The sequence below is a fragment of the Elaeis guineensis genome, chromosome 9 (genome assembly GCF_000442705.2).
Source record: "Elaeis guineensis isolate ETL-2024a chromosome 9, EG11, whole genome shotgun sequence".
Classification (NCBI taxonomy): domain Eukaryota; kingdom Viridiplantae; phylum Streptophyta; class Magnoliopsida; order Arecales; family Arecaceae; genus Elaeis; species Elaeis guineensis.
In genome coordinates, this window is record NC_026001.2 from 9,234,192 (window position 1) to 9,254,974 (window position 20,783).

At 37.2% G+C, this 20,783-nt stretch overlaps 1 protein-coding gene and 1 pseudogene across 1 annotated transcript; both read left to right on the forward strand.

The window, feature by feature from the left end:
* Positions 1–400: 400 nt before the first annotated feature.
* On the forward strand, positions 401–10,147 carry LOC105051751 (mitogen-activated protein kinase kinase kinase 3). The gene is made up of 11 exons (XM_010932343.3): positions 401–946; positions 1,864–2,352; positions 2,651–2,738; positions 2,901–2,963; positions 3,990–4,150; positions 4,334–4,409; positions 6,970–7,029; positions 7,131–7,238; positions 7,395–7,631; positions 9,353–9,468; positions 9,547–10,147. The coding sequence occupies exons 1-11, from the start codon at positions 558–560 to the stop codon at positions 9,800–9,802; spliced, it is 2,043 nt and encodes a 680-aa protein (XP_010930645.1). The 5' UTR covers positions 401–557; the 3' UTR covers positions 9,803–10,147.
* A 1,252-nt stretch (positions 10,148–11,399) lies between these two features.
* LOC105051752 (probable gamma-secretase subunit PEN-2) lies at positions 11,400–13,470 on the forward strand (annotated as a pseudogene).
* The last annotated feature ends 7,313 nt before the right edge of the window (positions 13,471–20,783 follow it).

The following is a 20,783-nucleotide window of genomic DNA, read 5'->3' on the forward strand; positions in this document are numbered from 1 at the left end:
ATATTTTTATTTTTAAATTTTTATGAATATATTTATAGTTATTTTAATTAATTAATTCATTCATTGTACCAAAAAATAAATAAATAACTAAATATTCACAGGTAGCATGAGATGCAACCGCCATGAGGACGATTTCTGTGAGACATACCAGACATGTGACATGCGCGGCGTGACGGCGTCCAGGGCCGGCCATGTGTCGCGTGTGGCTCCGACTGGAAGATTCCATGAATCGATCATCACGCGAATACCGGAAATTGGACACGGACGGAAGGTGTCGCTCCACCTTCGATGGCTCCCGTATATCGAGATGGATTCTATCCCTGCCACGTCACTATCTGATTATTTTTACCTCTTTTTTTAATCTTCCAACCCCCAGCCCGCTCCGCCGTCCGTCTGCTGAGCTGTCACCCACTGTTGGTGTAAAGCCATCGCCTCTCTCTCTCTCCTTCCCATGTCCTTAAGACGCGAAAATCTCTCCTTCTTGTCCTCCCGAACTCGTCTTCTTGATTCGTTCTCTCTCTGGTTCTCTTTCGTTCTCTTCGAGATATCTCGGAAAGATGCCGGCTTGGTGGAGGGGGTTCTCGAAATCGAGATCGAAATCGAAGTCTACTTCGAGTCCAAGGAAGAAGGACAAGGCGCTGGCGGAGGTGGTGGAGGAGGAGGAGGGGTTTCGGAGGGAAAGCAAGAAGGAGAAGGCTAATAGTTTCGATGAGGTTCTTCTTTCAAGGAAGAGCAGAGATCCATCGCCTGTCGGTGGTGCCCGTGGTGGTGGGCCGGGGGTTGGGTTTGCCTTTGGGCATCCGCTTCCCCGCCCATCGTCCAACTCTTCCCCATTGCCGACTTTGCCCCACGACCATGGGGTGGGAACGGGGTCTGCTTCGGCGTCGGTGTCCAGTGCCAGCTCCTCCGGTTCTTCGGAGGAGACTGCGGATCTGGGTTTCTATAGGTAGGTGGGGTTTCCTTTCTTTCATTGGCTTCTTGTTGTTATTCCGGTCTTTCTTGATATTCGTTTTATGGGTTTCATGCGATTAGGTTGAGTCTGTCTCGTTTCGGCGATTCTGCATCAGAAATTGTTGGGGATTTCGTTTTGTGACAGATTTGTCTCTAAAGTTTGGATGTTGATCGGGTATTTGATTGATTTGCTGGAATTGTGTGATTGGGGTTGAGGGTTTTTTTTTTTTTTGTTGTTTGTTTGTGGGGGGGGGGGGGGGGTGTGGGTTGTGGCGGCGGCGGCGGCGCGGTGGTGAGGAGAAGGTGATGTTTTTAATTTTAGGGTTGCTAATGAGATCCAAATTATCATTTTCTTTTTCTGAGGATTATTGATCAGGGGGTGAAGTTCGTGATGCATGGGCTTTATTATAGTTTCTGTGGCTAGTGATGGAAATGGTCTCTCCAAAAATTGTCGAAGAGCTTGTCATCTGGTCTAATGTTCTACTATAAGCTTTTTTTCCTTTAGTTTCTCCATTTGCTAGTTCATTGAAGTAATTAAGGTTGAGGGGCAGGGTATCATTATTGTCGCATTTGACTCTTTATTTGGTTCTCTTGTTCATTTATGTAACCGTCTTTTAGGATTTGGTATGTTGAGTTGGATATTTATTAGTGTCTGGTCACCATGGTTTCCATATCGATCTGGATGTATGGTATGTTGAGAAAGTTGTCAGGTAGTTTGGCACCATAACTTGTTTGATGGTTTATTTAATGAGATTCTTAGGCTTATTTCCCTCTGGAATTGTTCAACTGTGACATGTTTTGGATATTATGAACATGCTTTGTGAAAGTCTACAATTATTTCATCATTTCATTTCAGATGCAAGTGTGTTTGATCTTATCTTAATTGTTTTAACTCTTTGTTGGAACGGTTAGATACCCGGAACCAATCAACATACCGAGGTGCAGAAATATGACAACTGATTCACAGAGGCATCATCACGGTACTGAAGACAGGCATCTCTTCTCTTGCAGTCCAGTTTTGGAGCGTCCTAGACCTGCCGAACTCCCGGTTTCACCAAGAAAAGAGTTTCGAATGCATGGTTTTGATGGTTCTTCTAATGTAAATGCTTATACTCATTTCCAAACTCCCACAGAGACTGTCTTCCAAACAAGAGCACCTAGCTCTCCCCCTGGCTCAAGAGGCCATCCATTTCCTACATCCCCTCGACATCCCAGAGCGTTCAACTTATGCCCGGGGTCGCCAACTTATAAACAGGATGATCTGAGGAGCCCACCTCATCCATTACCCCTTCCTCCAGGTTCTCCCAGCTCTTCTTCTACACGTTCTCTTCAGTCACAGTGGAAGAAGGGAAAGTTATTGGGCAGGGGAACATTTGGCCATGTCTATCTTGGATTTAATAGGTACCTGGCCTCTTTTCCCCTCTATTGAGATGCAACATTTCAAAAAATCATGCATATTTTTTAGAGCTGCAGAAAAATTTCTTGGATGCATTAAATTATACTAAAGGAATATTCTGAAATGAACTTAAAAGCCTCCATAAAGTTTCTCTTAAAAAAAAAATCCAGATATATTATTTGTTTTGTTCTGCTGAAGTTATAAAGTGTCTCTTCATTCTTGTTCAATCTGTGCATTGGAGATCTAAGATTTTATCTCAGACTATGAAACTTAAAGCTGACATTCGTGGTGCATATTCTACAGTGAGAGTGGGCAGATGTGTGCAGTTAAGGAGGTCAAAGTTATTTCTGATGACTCAAATTCAAAAGAATGCCTCAAGCAACTAAGCCAGGCAATCTTCTAATCTTGTTCAGTTTATCAGAGAACATGTATATTCCCATTGCCGAATTACTTTAGACTCTTTTGTGTTGTAAGCCAATATGAATTTATGATTTGCATGAAAAAATTTATCAAATCATAAGATTAAAAGTGACTTTTATTCTCATGAACACAGGAAATAACTTTGCTTAGTCAGCTCTCACATCCCAACATTGTGCAGTACTATGGCAGTGAACTGGTAAATTTGAATCCATTTAATTTTTCTAGAGCAAAGACCTAATGATTTATATTTATTTGTTTATTGATCTTGTATTTTTTCTAAGTGGTACTCTATGCTGCACTTTATGCACAAATATTTTCCCTCACAAGGTAGAGAGATAATTTAATGTTAGTGAAGTCCATCAACTTGGGTTGTGCAGCAATGAGCCAAAGAAATGGAAAAAAGAAGTTGTAAAGTTGATGAAAGAAAACAAAGCAGGTGACCTAAAGGCAACCTGAGAAATAATTGATCCATAAATCTTTCATCATAGTTATGGGGATGGCATCTGCTAACACATATTGTCAAGGTAATTAGTCTTAAGGGGGATAAAAAAATTTAGGATCAGAACAAGGATGAATAGGTCCAAAAATGTAATTCCCTTCCGTTTTGCAATTCAACTCAACTAAGCCTTTATCCCAAACTAGTTGGGTTGTCTACATGAATCCAATTTTTCCATTTGACTCCGTTTAGGGTCACACTTTCTGAAAGATGTAGCGATATCAAATCTTTCCTTACTACTTCATCCATGTGATTTTCGGTCTTCTTTTTTACCATTCTTTTCTTCTACATATATCAAATTACTCCTTCATATTAGAGCATCCCTTAGCCTACATTTTACATGTCCAAGTCATCTAGCTGTCCTTCTCTTAGTTTGTCCTCAATTGGTGCTACTTCAACTTTTCTGTGTATGACCTCATTTCTTATTCTGTCCTTTTTTGTATTACCACAGATCCATCTCAATTTGTTCCATAATTCATTTGCTTAAAAGCAGTGGTGCATGTATCTGACTCTATTCATATCTTACATATTTGAACATTCACCTGTGGATGAAGGAACCGGGAATGGTACCACCAACTTATCTTGACCTAATTGAGTGCATTGTCTAGCACTTCAACTTCTGCCGGAAGTTATTCTGGAAATTTCTCTCTTTAAATAGTACAATTTGTTAATAACCATGTGAAAAATAACTTGAATGAGTTGAAATATTTTTTTCTTTTGATACAGGCTGATGACACACTTTCAGTTTATCTTGAGTATGTCTCTGGTGGTTCTATTCATAAATTGCTTCAGGAGTATGGCCCGTTCAGAGAACCAGTCATTCGTAGTTATGCTGGACAGATTCTTTCTGGGCTTGCCTATTTACATGGGAGGAATACTGTGCATAGGTACTTGGCTGCTAAATATTCTCAGTTACACACACACACACACACACACACACACATATATATATATAGACACACACACACACACACACATATATACATACATACATACATTTTCATGCAGAACATATATTTTCATAGTTAGTTACTGCAGTGATGGCTGAAAATCGATGGTTTACCTGGCAGGGACATTAAAGGGGCAAACATACTTGTAGATCCTAATGGTGAAATTAAGCTTGCTGATTTTGGCATGGCCAAACATGTAAGCTCCTTCACTTATGAAACTTGTGAATTGCTAGTAAACTTGGATAAACTTGAAATATATTTCCAATACCTAAATAATATAAGTGTAACATGTAGGTCATCAAGTGCATCATGGAGCAATTTTTTGTATTATTTTCTGGCCCCATTTTCTTAGAAAATTTTGTTCCTCTATTAAAGGACCTCGTTTGGGTTTTTTGGGTTCTTTGTTCATGGGAAACTTCAATCTTACTTTATCTTACACTAGCTTGTTATTGTCATCAGAATCCTTTTGATTTGTAAGAGAACTTTTAATATATTTAGTATCTCTGATTCACTGGCAAGCAGGTTGGCCAAAGAAGTTACTTCTAGCTGCTGAGAATACCTTATTCTTTATGTGGAGGATGCTATCAGCTTCTGGAGCCTAAATTTATTTATGCTTTTTATGGTTTCTTTTGTGGGACAATTTTTCTAGGAGTACTATTGCAGTCATGGATATTCATGATCATAGTGTGGTCAAAATGCATATGAGAGGACAGAAATGAGAACCAGGAACCAAATTCTGATGTCTTTGAAAATAAAGTTGATGGTGGATGAGCAATACTTTTCTCCACTGGAAAAGTAATTCCCAAGTGCTTTTCTGGTATCCAAACATAATGCCTATGATCTTTGTTTTGTTGGCCAGCCCTATTGATAAAGTTTTGCTTGTCAACAAATCAAGCTTTTGGAATTCAATAAAACTGATGTGAAGGAACATTATGTTTTAGTGCAAAGAGGAGAAGCCCCATTAACCAATTCAATACAAGGTTGAAATTGGTAGACCAGTGCTATCAGGAAGGAAGTTAATTTAGGTAGGACATGTAAAAGGCACTTGTTAGGGGTTTTTGGCAAAATAGATATAAGGTGGGCTGGAAAAAATTGCACTCTTTGGAGGAAGGGTATCTAAAGTAAATACTTACATGATTTCAGAGATTTCTTCCTCCCTTGGGTTGCAAATTGATCATCATAGCATTTCTAGAGGCATTTGAATGCCAGAATGGTGATTAGTTTGGGGTGCTGACTCCTTGAAGATGGTGTTAGTCTAATTGTGGAAGAATGACTTGTTGTGCGGAGATTCATTTCACCCTGATGCTTGCTCAACTGTATACCATGGTGATAAAAGATGGTGACTGGCTGCACAGTATGGGACAGAATGATGTTAAAAGAGGGTGAACGCATGTTAAAAAGGATAACATGAGAAGGATAGCAGGATATTAAGATGTTTCACTGAATCAAAGGCCAAGGATGGCAAAAGCAATAAGCACAAGGTCATTGTCTTATTTGATATATTTTTAGGTGTGTTTGAAGATGAGGCCATTATCACATATATGTTTCATCTTGTTTAGAGGCGTGTATGCACAAGTGTACCAACACAGATATGGTGGGATAGTTGGCCTTATGGAAATTATCTTTTCTAGAGGCTGATTTCTTGATGTTTAGTTCATCTGATAGAACTTACCAGGCTCGAGGAAGTTCCATCAAACAATCCAAAAGGAAGTCTGGGACAGCAATTAAAAAGGCAATTCTGAATGATGCAAAAGATGCCCGAATTAAAAATTTTTGAGATTTAAGCTAGGGTCAAAAACTCTTGAATTTCCTAATGGGCTTTGATTTTCTTCCGTCATTCGAACTTTGATTCTCACGGCTCAATTTTCTTGCCGTTTATTGCAAGAAATTAGGCACCCCAATCTTCTTTTCATGATCCATTATCACCCATAGTTTTGACCAGGTGACAGATTTGTCAAACCAAGTGCTCACAAGAGGAAATGCTGATGCAAATAGAAGAAGTGGAGTACCGAAAGGAAAGGAAACAAAGTAAAGGATCTGACTTCTGAGTGTTAAGAAAAATCAGATTTAAGATGAACTTTTAGCGATAGCATAACGTGATATCTGAACAAGTAGGAGAAAGGAAGATGGGAGAGGCAGAGCACAAAGGTTTACTTTTATGTATCAAGTATGTCATGACTTTTCATTGAAATTACATTAAGGCCTAAAGGAGTACAGTGTACATTGCCAACTGGAAAGCTACTCTTTTTGTCAAAATAAAGTAAGCATATCTTGATGTATGTCAGTGTTGACAAAGATGTCAGCAGACTTCCAAATACCGGTAGTTTCAAGATTAATATGAAATTCTTGGTAGAGGGGGAAAAGTACTTTGATGCTTGACTTTCATGTTATTGGGTATTCCATCTAGCAGAAAACCATGATCTATGGTGATCCAAAATTAGAATATTCTGATAGGCAGATCCCAGGAAGTATATGCCTATTGAACAGTTTATGCATCAAATGGAGGCCATTTATATAAGGTCTATTTTGACAAAAATGATGCAAAACTAGAGTTTAAAAATATAATATGCCAGGGTGAAACAAATATGAACTTAGATCCTGAAAGTCCAATCATCAGAGTCTAAGCTATTTTCTGATTCCTGTGCATGCAAATAATCCTCATTTTCCTCTTATGCAATCTATGCCTGATATCTTTAAAATTATATATATACAAGAGTTTGTTTCTGACTTCTGTTTGCTTATTTGTCTTGAAACAGATGTCATCTTACACTTCAATACGTTCTTTTAAAGGAAGTCCTTATTGGATGGCTCCTGAGGTGAGTTATTCTGGATGATATTTGCTAGATCTGATTCATCCTTTTTTCATGCCTGGATTACCAAGCACTCTTTGATTTTACAAACATTAAATATTATTCAGGTTATCATGAATGGCAAAGGATACAATCTCTCAGTGGATATATGGAGCCTTGGATGTACAATTCTTGAGATGGCGACTTCAAAACCTCCTTGGAGCCAGTATGAAGGGGTGAGCTATTTATTTCATTCCCTCTTTATCCTTTTGACAAAATAATCTCATTTGACATGGATGTGCAAGGTATTAGGGCTATAGTCAACTGTTTCTGTAACTTTCTTTTTATATTTGTTGTTTTCCTGTACGTTAAAGTTATGTTGCACTTAACAGGTAGCTGCAATATTTAAAATTGGGAATAGTAAAGATATACCAGAAATCCCAGAGCACCTTTCTTCTGATGCGAAAAGTTTTCTAAGGCGATGTTTGCAGCGTGACCCATCAGCTCGTCCTACAGCAGCCCAACTGATGGATCACCCTTTTGTTCGAGATCAACCACTCATAAAAGCTGCAAAGTTCAACATGGTCAGGGACTTGTTGCCTTCTTCTTCTGATGGAAACCATAGTAAGGTATAGTTTTCAAAACCTATGGATTTATGTCTTGAATTAGAATAAAGAATTATATGATTTTTTTTTTTTTCATGGCCTCCAATTACATACAGCGTATTTATATGGCTTTTCCTAATCTGTTTATGAACTATCATCAGTCATTCGGTCAAATCATAGATTCATAGTCTTAGTCGGTTTTCCACTTCCGCCAAAAAAAATATTTACAATGCAACACTTTGGACCCATTCAGAATCAATACATGGAAGAATCTCAATCAGTATATATATTTGCTTCAGTATAGACAAAATGATGCATAAAGATATAATATTAACATAATTATAAGAGCATGACACCTTTGCATGTCACTGGATGCTAGATCACTTGATTTAGGGATCTCCCCTTCTTACAGAGTAACAGAGGTCAGGAGGGATACCTAGGTGTTTGACTTGCCTTATGAAGCAATTTGCTTTTCTAGATACCTTTTCCCTCTTTGACATTTTGTGCTTAAATAAAATAAAGGCTGTTTATGGGCCTTGTGCACTATGGAGGGCATCACCGATCATTATCTGTGAAAATGCGGGGCTCAAGAGTGATGATGGGCAAAGAAGGAGAAAAAAAAGAAGATAAAAGCTCAGTTGGAAGGGCGTTTTACCCTGCATTATAATGAATGTCATGGAATCCGATTCACAACTCACCTAAATAAATGGAACATTTGCTGCAGTGGTTTAAACTGTGGTGCATGAGGCCACATATGCATACGAGACCATATATGGAGTGAAAGTACAGTCTTCTTGGCACTTTGATCCATATACGGCACAATTAGCATCGTACGGCTTCATATGTGGCCCACTTGCCATTTTGCAACAGCATATGTGGGACCACATGGCCACTCTTATGCAGGGCAATGCGTACAAGCAAGTCCAAGCTAATGGCTGGGTTGAATATGGGTTTCAAATAGGCCAGATACATGTGCCTTAATAATGTTGGTATGCTAATTATTTTATCATTATTAGTACTAAGAATTGAGTACCAAAAACTAATTGCTAAATGATACTATGCTGCTATTATTTATAAAAATATTGATATTATTATTTTATTCAATATATTTTATTTATTTTAAATATTTAAAATACAAACAGGACACACATATGCAGTGCCGCATAGTGTATATGCACTGTGTAGTCTTTGACCACCTGCATATCATGGCTGCTTTCTAAAACAATGGTTTGCTAACTAGTTAGGTTTGTTTGCAAAGGCCAACTTATAATTCTTTTTGTGAAATAAAGCAACTTTTCTCAAAAATTTCTCTCAGTATCTGGTGTCCACATCATTGTAAATTTCTGGATAAAGAATTAGAGGAAGTGGTGCATAGCTTTGCATAGTTAGATGTAGCAATGTGAGAGGGAATTAGTTTTACACATGTTCTTTTAGCTTATGACTTGTTAATAGATTTACTGGAGAAAGGATCAAGGATGTTACTTTCTGAAGTCACTTCCTTGTTCTTATCTCTCATTTATCTACCTCTCTTCAAACTCAAAAGAATCAAAGTTTTCCACCAGTAGAATTGAAATAAAAATTTGACTTCCAGATATTTTCTTTGTTCAAAGACAGATATATTTCATCCAACTTAGATTTTAGGTAGAAATTCCTGTTGAAAGAAATTGATTTATGCAGCTGATCTATCTGATTTCAATGTATAATTTATATCATTTCACTTACATTTGCTTGCGAATCACATGCAGATCACAACGGAGTTATCCTCCAAGAGAAGTTTTTCTCCTCTACATGTTAGAGACCACGGAGTAAGACATGTAACTGAATTTCCCTCAGCATTTCCTTCAGGATATAGAAATCTAAGGTATGATTATCTCCATCCTTTATTGATGTATCACGTGTCTGCTTCTTCTTGGACTTACACAAATCTGTTATTTTGCAGTGATCCAGTCAGCATGAGAATGAATATGTCTTTGCCAGTTTCACCCTGTTCGAGTCCACTACGGCAATTCAAACAGTATAATAGAAGTTGCTTACCTTCTCCTCCTCATCCCGCCTTTTCAGCTGGAGCAATCAACTATAGTCCAATCAACCATGCGCTTTACCCAGTGAGACCAAGCGGTAACCTCACAGATCCTTGGCCAGATATCTCTCAGCTGAAATCTCCGTCGCCTTTCGACTCTCCAAGAAGACTATAGGAGCAGGAGTTTGTTAAAAAAATAATAAAAAGACTAAGTAGTGAAAAAAAAAAAAATCATTCCAATCAGGGTACTGCTGGTGGAAGATCAGAGTAAACGTTGAAAGGTTCATCCCAACAACTCTGTTGAAGAATCTGGAGGGGTTATAAATGAGATGGCCACATATGCAAGTGATCTTGCTGGAATGGTGCAGAGGTGGATGCTTTTGTTGATTTTGTTCATAAAGTATGTAGTACCCCAACATGATTATTGCAATTGTAAGATCACATCTCCACATTCTGTACAGAGCAAAGGTTGTTTCATAAGATATAATGTTATAAATGTGCACTTTTTGTTTTTCTTGCATTTACGACATTACGGGTTGTTTTTTTTCCCTCTTTGTATCTGTGATTCATTAGGAGCTTAATAACAGGTACCAAGTTCTGGATGTAAGTTGGTGATTTCTTCCTGTAGATAGGTTGTGCAGAAATTCTTCATGGCAAAGCAATCATGAATGCAGCATTGCTTTGTGGATGACAACATCCAACATATGCTCCTCTCGTACGCTAATCCCATGAATTCGAGGTCTCTGATGTGTATAATAATTTTGCGAAATTGACACGGGAGAAAAGAGCGAGTCAGCTTAATAAGCAGGGTAGAACATTAGTTGGTCCTGGATTGCTGGCAAGCAATTTAAGGTATCTAGGAATTCACTCCCCATTCTGCGGTTAACTCTGTTTCACTGAAATCATCCGGGACCGTGCATGCCCCACAAAAAAGGAAGAAGAAGTAGTAGTTTTTTGGATTTTTTTGACAATGCCCTCCAATTTTGTACTTCGGAAGTGTTGATCTATAGATACAGTAGTTCTTATGTTTGTTGCTTTCAACTATAAAGGTTCTCCATGTGGTTGAGCTGTCATCTTCCTTATACATGGACCCAGGGGTGCCAAATGAATCCGAGTAGATTGAGCTCGGGCTCCAATTTAGAGAAACTTGAATCTAGCTCAGGTGAAAGCTATACAAATCAAGCTTGAACTTCTAAAAATTGACCCAACTAACTTATGCTCACCTTGATAAGGCTCAAATACATTTAAATTATAAAGATAAAGATATAATTGATCACTGAATGAAAAAGTTTAATTGAACCCAATTTTCTTTGATTTTAGCTCAATTTAGCATTATCAAACTGATCAAATAAGCTCGTATTTGATTTGACTCAAAATTAAGCTCAAATTGGACTTGAAATAATCATTAATAAACCAAGCAAGATCTCAGAATTCAAGCATGAAATTATTTTCAAACCAAGCTTGATTTGCCCAAATAAAATTAAGCTCAACTAAATACACCCATATATAAACCTATTTGTCCTCTAATTATCTAAATCTAAATTTTCGCAGGAATAAAATGTAGAGCATTTAATCATTGAGTAGAAATGAGACTACTGTAACGATGTTTGCCATTTTTCGCTTTACCATCACTTGATTTTATCACGTGCGAAGCACATAATTTTTTTATTCTTTTAATAATATTTGTCAGATAATCAAGAGAGACATTCTCTGGCCAAAAAAGGCTAGCGCCTACTAAAATTAAATCCTCACCGTTCATGCTAAAATTAAAGCGTTGCATGTCCCTCACAATTCTCGTAAGGCGGAAAACAGGGAGGGAGATATATCAAGGCATATAAATGGAGGGGCGAGCAGAGCGCGAGGAGGACGAGGAGCGGCGCCACCTCGGGGGATCGGGTCTCGTCCGTCGCCGCGACGCCGCCGGTGGCGGCCGAGACCGGGGTGGCGACTCCAGCTGGCACCCCTGGCCGACGGTGGACGGCCCCCCTGGGCCTTTCGGAGGAGGAATCGGTCGCCTACGCCCGCAGCTTCTTACTGTGGGGCTTCGCCCTCCTCCCCCTCCTCTGGGCCATCTGGCCCGTCCTCCGGAGCCGTCTTCCTTCTCTCGCATTCGCCCTTTGTAAGCAAGCTCGCTGTGTTTTTGGGTTTTGTACTCTTCAATTTCCCGCTTTTTTAGCTCGATGATGGTTAAATTCGACACAAATTTATTAAAAAGGTGATTTTTTTTTTTTTTACTTCGTTTCTTGTCCGTATCTCTTTGATTGTCTGTTCTTTGTATATGTTGAAGTGGGATCGTTTTAGAAAAGTGAATGCGAATGGTGAATTCTGCTCATTGATCCAAATCGTGAACGTTATCAAAACATGAGTTAGAGATGTTTAGTGCCATTAATGAATTGTGACTTTTGACCTGTGAGATGCTTCTGCTTGGCATATCATTGTTTTTCTCGTTATTTTTACAATACTTTGTTCACAAATGGAATATTTCTTCTAATAAATTGAAAAGCTTGACAAGGGCATCCCTGATTAATAAAATGAAAGCAGGGACAAATGAGGAGAGCGGGTTGAAATGCTCTGGTGGGTGGTAAGGAAGGGCCATGAGCAAACTCAATGAGTAAAGGAATTAGCAGAATTAGGGCTGATCCGAAGGGGCTTCGTTAATGATCTTAGTCTGTTTTTATAGCAATAGATATTGATTTATATTGGAATCAAATAAGAGTTAGCAATGCCATTAGTGACCTTATACCTACTCCCTTCCCTTGTAATGAAATTGTAACTCATAGGAAAAGGTTGGTGTTTTTGTGCTTGTCCTTTCCCTCTTATTATTAAAAGTGCAAATGAAAACCCATCCTTGCTAGCTAAGAATGGGGTGGCCAACCTATGGTCAAATGTCACTATCATTTATCTGGTGATGAATTGCCAAACAATAAGTGTAATTACTGGCCTCTAATCCTTGCGTAACTAGCTAATCCTAGCCCTTACATGACTAATACAAATGAGTAGCCTTTAAGAAAACTATGTAAGATGCACAATTTTGTTCAGAACTGAAAATTTTTTGGGCATGGATTGAATTTGACATTTGGTCTCAGACTTGGCCAGGAAGGAATCCCTTGGATTCCAAATCCTTGTGCTTTATCTTGAAGGATTTCTTTGGATAACATCTAGGGGCTTGGATGCATGAATGCCTTCATGCTTAACTTTTCAGCTTTACATTAACTTTGTTTACCTTCTCAAATTGCTGATTGCCATGACAAACTCAATGATCAAGATTACCTCCAGTTTTGTTGTGACAAAACTTGACTTTTATGTTCCTCTTGATGAGTAAAGAGAAAAATATTCTTAAAAATGTATCTCAGATTGAATTACAGAAAAGGATCCACGTTTTCCAAATTCCCCTTTTCTTTTTTTCCTTTTGGTTTGTGTCGCAATTTGTAACATGCCTTCTTTCTGACTTCTCTGCTAAGAATATCTTGCTTGGATACTTCACTTTTTAGTAGTGTCATGTTAATCCAATTATAATTTTTTTTGCAGATGTTCTGCGTTCAGCAATAGGTTTTCTGGTCTTTGCGGTGCTTCTCTTGTCATGGTCCTCACATTTGTGTTAGGAGGTGAGCGCCTCTTTTGTCCAGTCTGGCAGGATCTTGTTATGCATAATCTTGCAGACAGGTTAGGCCTGACAGGGTGGGTGTAATTGTTGTAACAAAGTAGAGTTACCTCTCTGGTTTCATCCCAACTCGTATGTACAACCTTTGCAAGAGAGCACAAGGCAGTGCTTGCACATTGTAGCTTCATTGTAACCCTGTTTTGATCCACAAACCACATGATAATATTTTCTCCCTTGTCTGAAATTTTTCGGGTGTTGTATTCTCTTTGGAATGATCTTTGTTTTTCAGGTCCTTGTTTTCCGAGGCACTAACATTGCCTCATTGTATTCCAAGAATGGAGGAGAGCTGCCTGTCTTCGAGATGAATGAAGTGGCGGCCATCCACAGTGGTATAGGAGTCTGCGGTGCAAAAGTCGCACTGCAGAGGATCCTGGGTCTTTGACCAAACTGTTCCTCTGTAAACCAAATCCATCACAAAAAACAGAAGATTTGATCGGTACTGGAAGCTGAGAATTCCAGAAAGTGCAGCTCTGATATGCATCAGACCTGAAATATTCAGTTCAGGCCGTTCAAACTTATTTACTGATATGCATCATGGAAGACTGGAACAAACCTCACACCAAAGTTTTTCCTGGTTGCTTTGTTGGAGACTGTGACAATAGGAGAATGCTAAAATGGAGAAAAACAATAGAAGAATTTGATCTGTTGCTTCGGGAAATTACAGAGTTAAAAAAAAGTAGGTTGGGCTACGATGGAGTTAGCTTGTTTTTTATTTTGTTTTTTAATTTTCTGCAGATTTTTTTGAAGCATTTTTAATTTGTAAAAGTTATTTTACAAAGTAATGACTTTAGGTTTTGATGATCCTTTAATTTAAGTTTTGGAGTTTCTAATTTGCCGTACGTTGGAAAAACAAAATACCTTCAACATAGGTTGATTGGTTCTTTAAATATTATTTTTTATTAAAAAGAAATTTTTTGTGCACCACAGATGGTGTAGAAAATCTGACATAGAGCACATCATTTTATGTCATTAGTTTACGTAGCCATCACTTTTTAACACATATTTAATGCATATAGTTTGATTTTTTATTTGAAAATTTTAAACGATGAAAATATTCTTATTTTTTATAAAAAAATTATAACATCTTATGTTTCTACGTGTAGGAAGTAATAATATATCACAGAATATCATAATTTTTTCAAAAAAAAGATATTTTCATCATTCAAAATTTTTAAACGAAAAATCAGAACTACAGGTATTAAATATGTATTGGAAAGTGGTGGCTACATGGACTAATCATATAAAGTAATGCGCTCTACGTTGGATTTTCTACACCGCTCATGGTGCAAAAAAGAATCCCCTTCGTGCATGATCCAATCACCGCGCGTGGTGATTGGGTGGTTATGTGATGTTTATCTAAACTATTTAAATACTCTTAGGATTTGTTCATTCTTATTTTTTAGTATTACATGCGTGCGATGATGTAGCATAGTCCGATCATGGATCCAATCACCGTGCGTGGTGATTGGGTGGTTATATGATGTTTATCTAAACTGTCCATGATTGGGCCGTCATCGTCTGCACATCGTCGCGCGCACGTAATGCTAAAAAAGTAGGAATGAATAAATTCTAGGAGTATTTGAACAGTTTAAATAAATATCACATAACCATCCAATCATCAAGTGCGGTGATTGGATCATGTGCGAGGGGAGGGGAGAAGGAATTAAAAAAAAAAAAGGTGGGGGGGACGGGTGCTCCATGCGCAGGGGGGCCTCCGTGCGCTCCAATCACTATCCGTTCGTATCGTAAATTTTTTTGGAGATTAAAATATTTTTACGTTATATGTAAGCTGGTTTTAATAAAATAAAATTCTTTGTGCACCACGAGCAGTATAGAAAATTCAACGTAGAGCACACCACTTTATATGATTAATTCACGTAGCCACTGCTTTTTAATACGCATTTAATATCTGCAGTTTTGCTTTTTCATTTAAAAATTTTGAATGATGAAAATATTTTTTTTTTTGAAAAAAATTATAATATTCTGTGGTATGTTATTACTTCCTACACACAGGATGTCATAATATGAACATAAGATGTTATAATTTTTTTACAAAAAGTAGGGATATTTTTATCATTTAAAATTTTTAAATAAAAAAGTGAAACTACATGCATTAAATACGTATTGAAAAGTGATGGTTATGTAGACTAATGACATAAAACGATGTGTTTCATGTCAGATTTTCTACGCCACATGTGCTGCACGAAGAATTTTTAATAAAAAATGACATTTAAAGAACCAATCGGCTCATGTTGGAGGTATTTTGTTTTTCCCGACATATGGCAAATTAGAAACTCCAAAACTTAAATTAGAGGATCATCAAAATTTAAGAATAGATAAACCTAAGAGTATTTAAATAGTTTAGATAAACATCACATAACCACTCAATCACCGTATACAGTGATTGGAACATATGCGGGGAGGGGAGGGAGAATAAAAAAAAAAAGTGCCAATCACCTTTCATTCGCAAATGCGAACGGGCTTAGTGTAAACTTTCCCTTAATCTCCTGCGTGGTTGCTTTATTCATGAAACGTATGTGGATGTTTGTGAGAACGAATGCGTGAAGTCGTTCACAAAGTAGTTTTAGAGAAACTATTGGAAGATGAACCTCAGTCACTGTTGCAAAGGGTTTAAAGATGTTCCAGTGTAGCCTATTCTTCATCACTTGGGTTAAATTCGTTCCCTTTGTCTTCACCATCAACTTTTGAACTAGGATTATATTGTGTGCAAACAGAATTCCCAATCTATGTCAATGTTTACTTTTTTATTAGCTTAGGGCTACTCCAAATGTTGATAGTTTCACTCTATCTTTGATCAAGCTTGCCAATGGTTATCTGTGTTCCAAATGGACAGGGAAGGACACTAAGATTGCAGCGATGTAAGATGCCCAGCAAATGCTAATTCTTTCTATTTCCATCCTTGAATTTTTGTTTGCATCCGTATATACCCAAGTAATTCAATATATCAACCTTGATCTCCATGCTAAGCATACCACTAGCAGTTCGATGCACCTCCACAGAAAATAAATTAAGGTGGGCTAAAATGGAAAGAAAAAAAAAAAGAAGAAAGATTTGAACCTTATTTGCATACAATATCCTTGAGCCAGATTCGGTAGCATGTTTCAGAAATCTAGTGTTAACATTTCAGAGCATTAGTGAACAATAAAGAAAGGGGATAATGATTCCAATCAAAGAGAGAAACCAATTGCTTGGAGAGCCATCAGTTCATTTCTCTTGGAGGCCTTAGCCTAAGAATGCATCACCTTTTAATAAATTTATTAATATAGATACAAATATAATACTAAATATAATATTATATTAGTATAAATATTATATTAACATTAATAAAAATATTATATTAATATAAATATTAAAATAATATTAAAATATAATAAATATTATAATATTGATTTAATATTAATATTATATATTAAGATAATATTAATATAATATATATTACTATTCAGTATTTCATCTTTACCATCCATTGATATTTTATAAAATTTTAGCTGTGAATTTTAAAAAAATATTTTAGAAAAAAAAAAAAAATACTCCGCCTTCCCATAGGTTCCCATGCTTTCTATGAAAGGTGGAAAATGACTTTGCATGAAAAAAAAAATTTCACTCTTTTTCCTCTTAAAATTCTAATCAAATAAGAGACTCCTCCTCTATTTCTCAAGAATTGTCTCTTCCCTTTTTTTTTTGATCAGCCAAACAAGTCGTTGGAGATTAAAGAAGCAAACACCCCTCTAAGCCTATTTGCTGACATCTTGGGCACCATTTCATTGCTTCACGATGCCGACTTTCCTTGTCACAACTGTCTCCGCCCTTCGAACCCAAGATTATTTAAGTTCTTGCACCCGTGCTAAGTTAGCATCCAACTGATCTCGCTTAATCTTAATGAAAGTAACGTAGCAGGAAGGGCACACGGATTGTAACAGTGGAACGACAGACTGGTCATTTAGCACCGATATCATTCTTATACAGCATCTATTATTCATTGGCTCATACTTGCTTGGTCTATAACCATCAAGAACATGCATTGTAAGCCTTGACATATGGAAAGCTAAACATTTCTTGGTTTCTTGTCCTTCCTAAAATCCAAGATTAGCTAAAACGTCACCATCGTATGGTCGCAAGCTAACATTATGAAGCAAGATTTCAACAAGGACATTTTGATCTTTAGCATACAATCGGCGTTGTCGTTGTTGTTGTTGCGATAACGATAAATTACTCTTGAAAGACCTAATTGTAATATCCTCCTCCATATTTTGACCCATTTTTAAAGGTTAGCTTGTGATCACAAATATGAAACTGCAGAGAAGGAAAAGGAAATGGTCTCCATAGGCCCTCATGAACACGCTATATATAGCAATTGAAGCATGAACAATGAACTGCAAAGAAACGAAAAGGAAATGGTTCCTCATGGACACGCAATGGCAATTGAAGCAGCTATCCAGTGATCTCTCTTTCACCGGATTTTAATTATGTTCTGCTGTTGTCTTGAGGACCCATTACCCAGCATACATCAATTACCTCTAATACTTGTTTCATTTGAGTTAGTTTTAGATAGGTGCACATACGGTTCAATTCAAGAAAAAAAAAAAAGAGATAAAAATAGGTGGATGCTGTCTGATACCTATATTGATAATAAAAAAGAGTAAGGTGCGATCCTGCCATACGCTAACCTCTAGTTGGATAGGTTCTACAAGTTAGGATAGTATTCCATTAGGTACCAGTCAAGATCTTAAAACCAATGAAGTGATGGTTAGCATATGGAGATTTAATACAGGGATGGTGCACACAACCACCCATGGGCACCATCTAATAAATGAAAGGTCGCAAGCAGTCTATTTTGATAAGCTAGGATCCCAAACACAGCAGCTGATAGAAACAATACGAGATGCAAATATGGAGTATGGTTTCGTGTGGGAGAGCTTCATATTTGGATGGCCGTTGAGCATGCATGCTGCCCAAACTTTTCTTATGGTCATCACATGGCTATGGGAATTAGAAGGGAAGTATTAATTAATCTGGTTATCAAATTGGTTTCTTGTTGTTTTCATTGTGTTTTTGATGTCAAAAACAAGTGTGGTTGGGAAAAGATGGTTTAGCTTGAAACAGTGATAAAGATGGTTTAGCTTGAAATAGTGATAGAAGGAGACGAGGGGTTGTTGCATTGTGTGCTTGGGTGTTAACTTCATGTGTTGGCCTTTTGTTGAAGTATCCTAAAGGAAAATTCCCTTGTAGGAGGCAATGAATGCCTGCTCAAGTAACGAAACCTCTGCATTTACTTGTTGATAGCTACTTCAAACCTCTCCCCACTTCATGTCGCTATATATATACATATCAAAAGAGAGGAGAGAGATGAGTTCAAACTGTTGTGAAAGAGAAACGGTGAGGTACAGAGTGGTCCGCTGTCCCAACGGTATCCATTAATTCCAAGAGGAACATGTTGATGTGGTGGTACTCGAACATTTTTGCTAACTGAAGTCTTCAATACTAGAATGCTTGTGTCTACGTGATATGTTATATAAACCATCCTGATGGAGGAGTCGTTCTGAGTAATTGTTCCTGAGAGACGCTAGAACTAAAGCCCTTCTAGAGAATCAGTATAAGGTTGACCAACAAGACTCAACAGGAGAGGGCAAAATGGTCTCAGCAAGGAGATAAAACTTACACTCTATGGTATTTAATACATGTCCAACAGTCGAATCCAATGCCCATGTAACATGAAACTTATACGTACGACAACATGCATGCACCACCAAAATAATGATAAATTAAAGGGAAGAAGTAGAACACTTCATTACCTTTTTATTTGCCAACATTCATTTTCCGACCAAAACAAGAACACGTATTTAACAAACACCAAAACCTGTAACCATGTACTGCGCATTATTGAGTATTGACCATATATACATTAGACTTACATACATATTTATATACATCCATTGAGACTAACATGCATGCTCTGAATTTATTCTAGAATGTTGCAACTTTTACCCAATAATATATCTTTCATAATAGGTGCAAATCAGATTTTTTGGTGCTAATCATGGTTGCTATGTTGATGTTTTTTTTTTTCCTTTTTTTTTTTCCGTAAGGTAGGTTGATGGTTTATTGGGGGATAAAATACAAAATTTGCCTTTGGTGATTCAGGAAATTCTTAAATTGAACAAGTTTCCGGGACATTTTGGGGGCAAACAAACATTTTCCTTGACATGTACATCTCCTAGCTACAATGCTTGAAAAGTGGTGCAAATATAATGGTACATACACTTAGTGCATGCCTCCCATTGGGGGATCAAGAAATACATTCCACCTCCTTTCAGCGCTATATACGTTTGGAGATTGTAAATTTTGAATTTTTAAATTTTTAAATTTGAGATTTTATAGAATTGTTTGGTTGTTAAAGTTTAAGATAGAAAAATTTGTAAATTCTACTCGAAATCGAAATTTTCAGTTTCATGATTTTAAGTCTATTTTAAGATTTTATTGCACAATCAAATAACCCATGTTACAAAAAAATCATATTTAACAATTTTAAAATCTACAGAATATCATTATTTGTAGTACATTCAATTGGATATTCTCATTCAATTTTATATCAAGAGCATGGCAATCTCATGTGCGTTACACATGCCAGGCATTAGTGCATGGATGTTTTGGTAGGTGAACATTGTTGCATCCGACCCACCCATGCCTATGTTTCCCCACGATAAATATCCATGAAGGCAAGTTGTTGGATATAAACTATATCTTAATTAAGATGTCACTTTTGATGAAGAGAGGGCATGTCGTTGTGTGTGGTGTACTTCAATGGTGCTGACATTTTTCTTGTTATTCCTTACTATATATTATGGCCATTACTTGATGTCCCTTTTAATTCTAGCAAAATCTTCGAATACTTTTGGACTAAAGAGGACCCACTTTTCTTATTTCCACATCATTCACAAATACATGAACCTTTCTACCTTGGTCCACTTTGGGAAATTTTGAAGGAATTCTTTTGGTACATCTCACCTGGTGGTGTGTTGTCCACCTCCCCAAGTTTTTCTCTTAGCTAGAAAATATTTTACCATGTACAACCTTGAATCATACTTTATTCCTTTTTCTAAAGTTATAGGAGCCTTTGTTGACATGCATCGCTATGAAGATGGTTATCAACCAGATTAGGTATCACAATTTCATTTAATCAATACTGGCCGTTGCCATGGATGCATCATATTGCATAGATGATGACCATATCATATTTTAGTAGATAACTGATGTCGTTGGATAACACAAATTTCTCACTCTGCCCTCATGCTGACTGGTGAAACTACTTTGACTATTTTTTTAGAAAAAATAAGGGTCATTAGTTGGTGGCTATCACATTCACCCAAGAAACCATCTTCCGTAATTTTGATGGTGGGCTCCATGGGATGCAATCAGTTGAAGGCTTTGTGGTTAATTACAGTAGTCATTAAAGTTGGATAAATACCATTGCTAT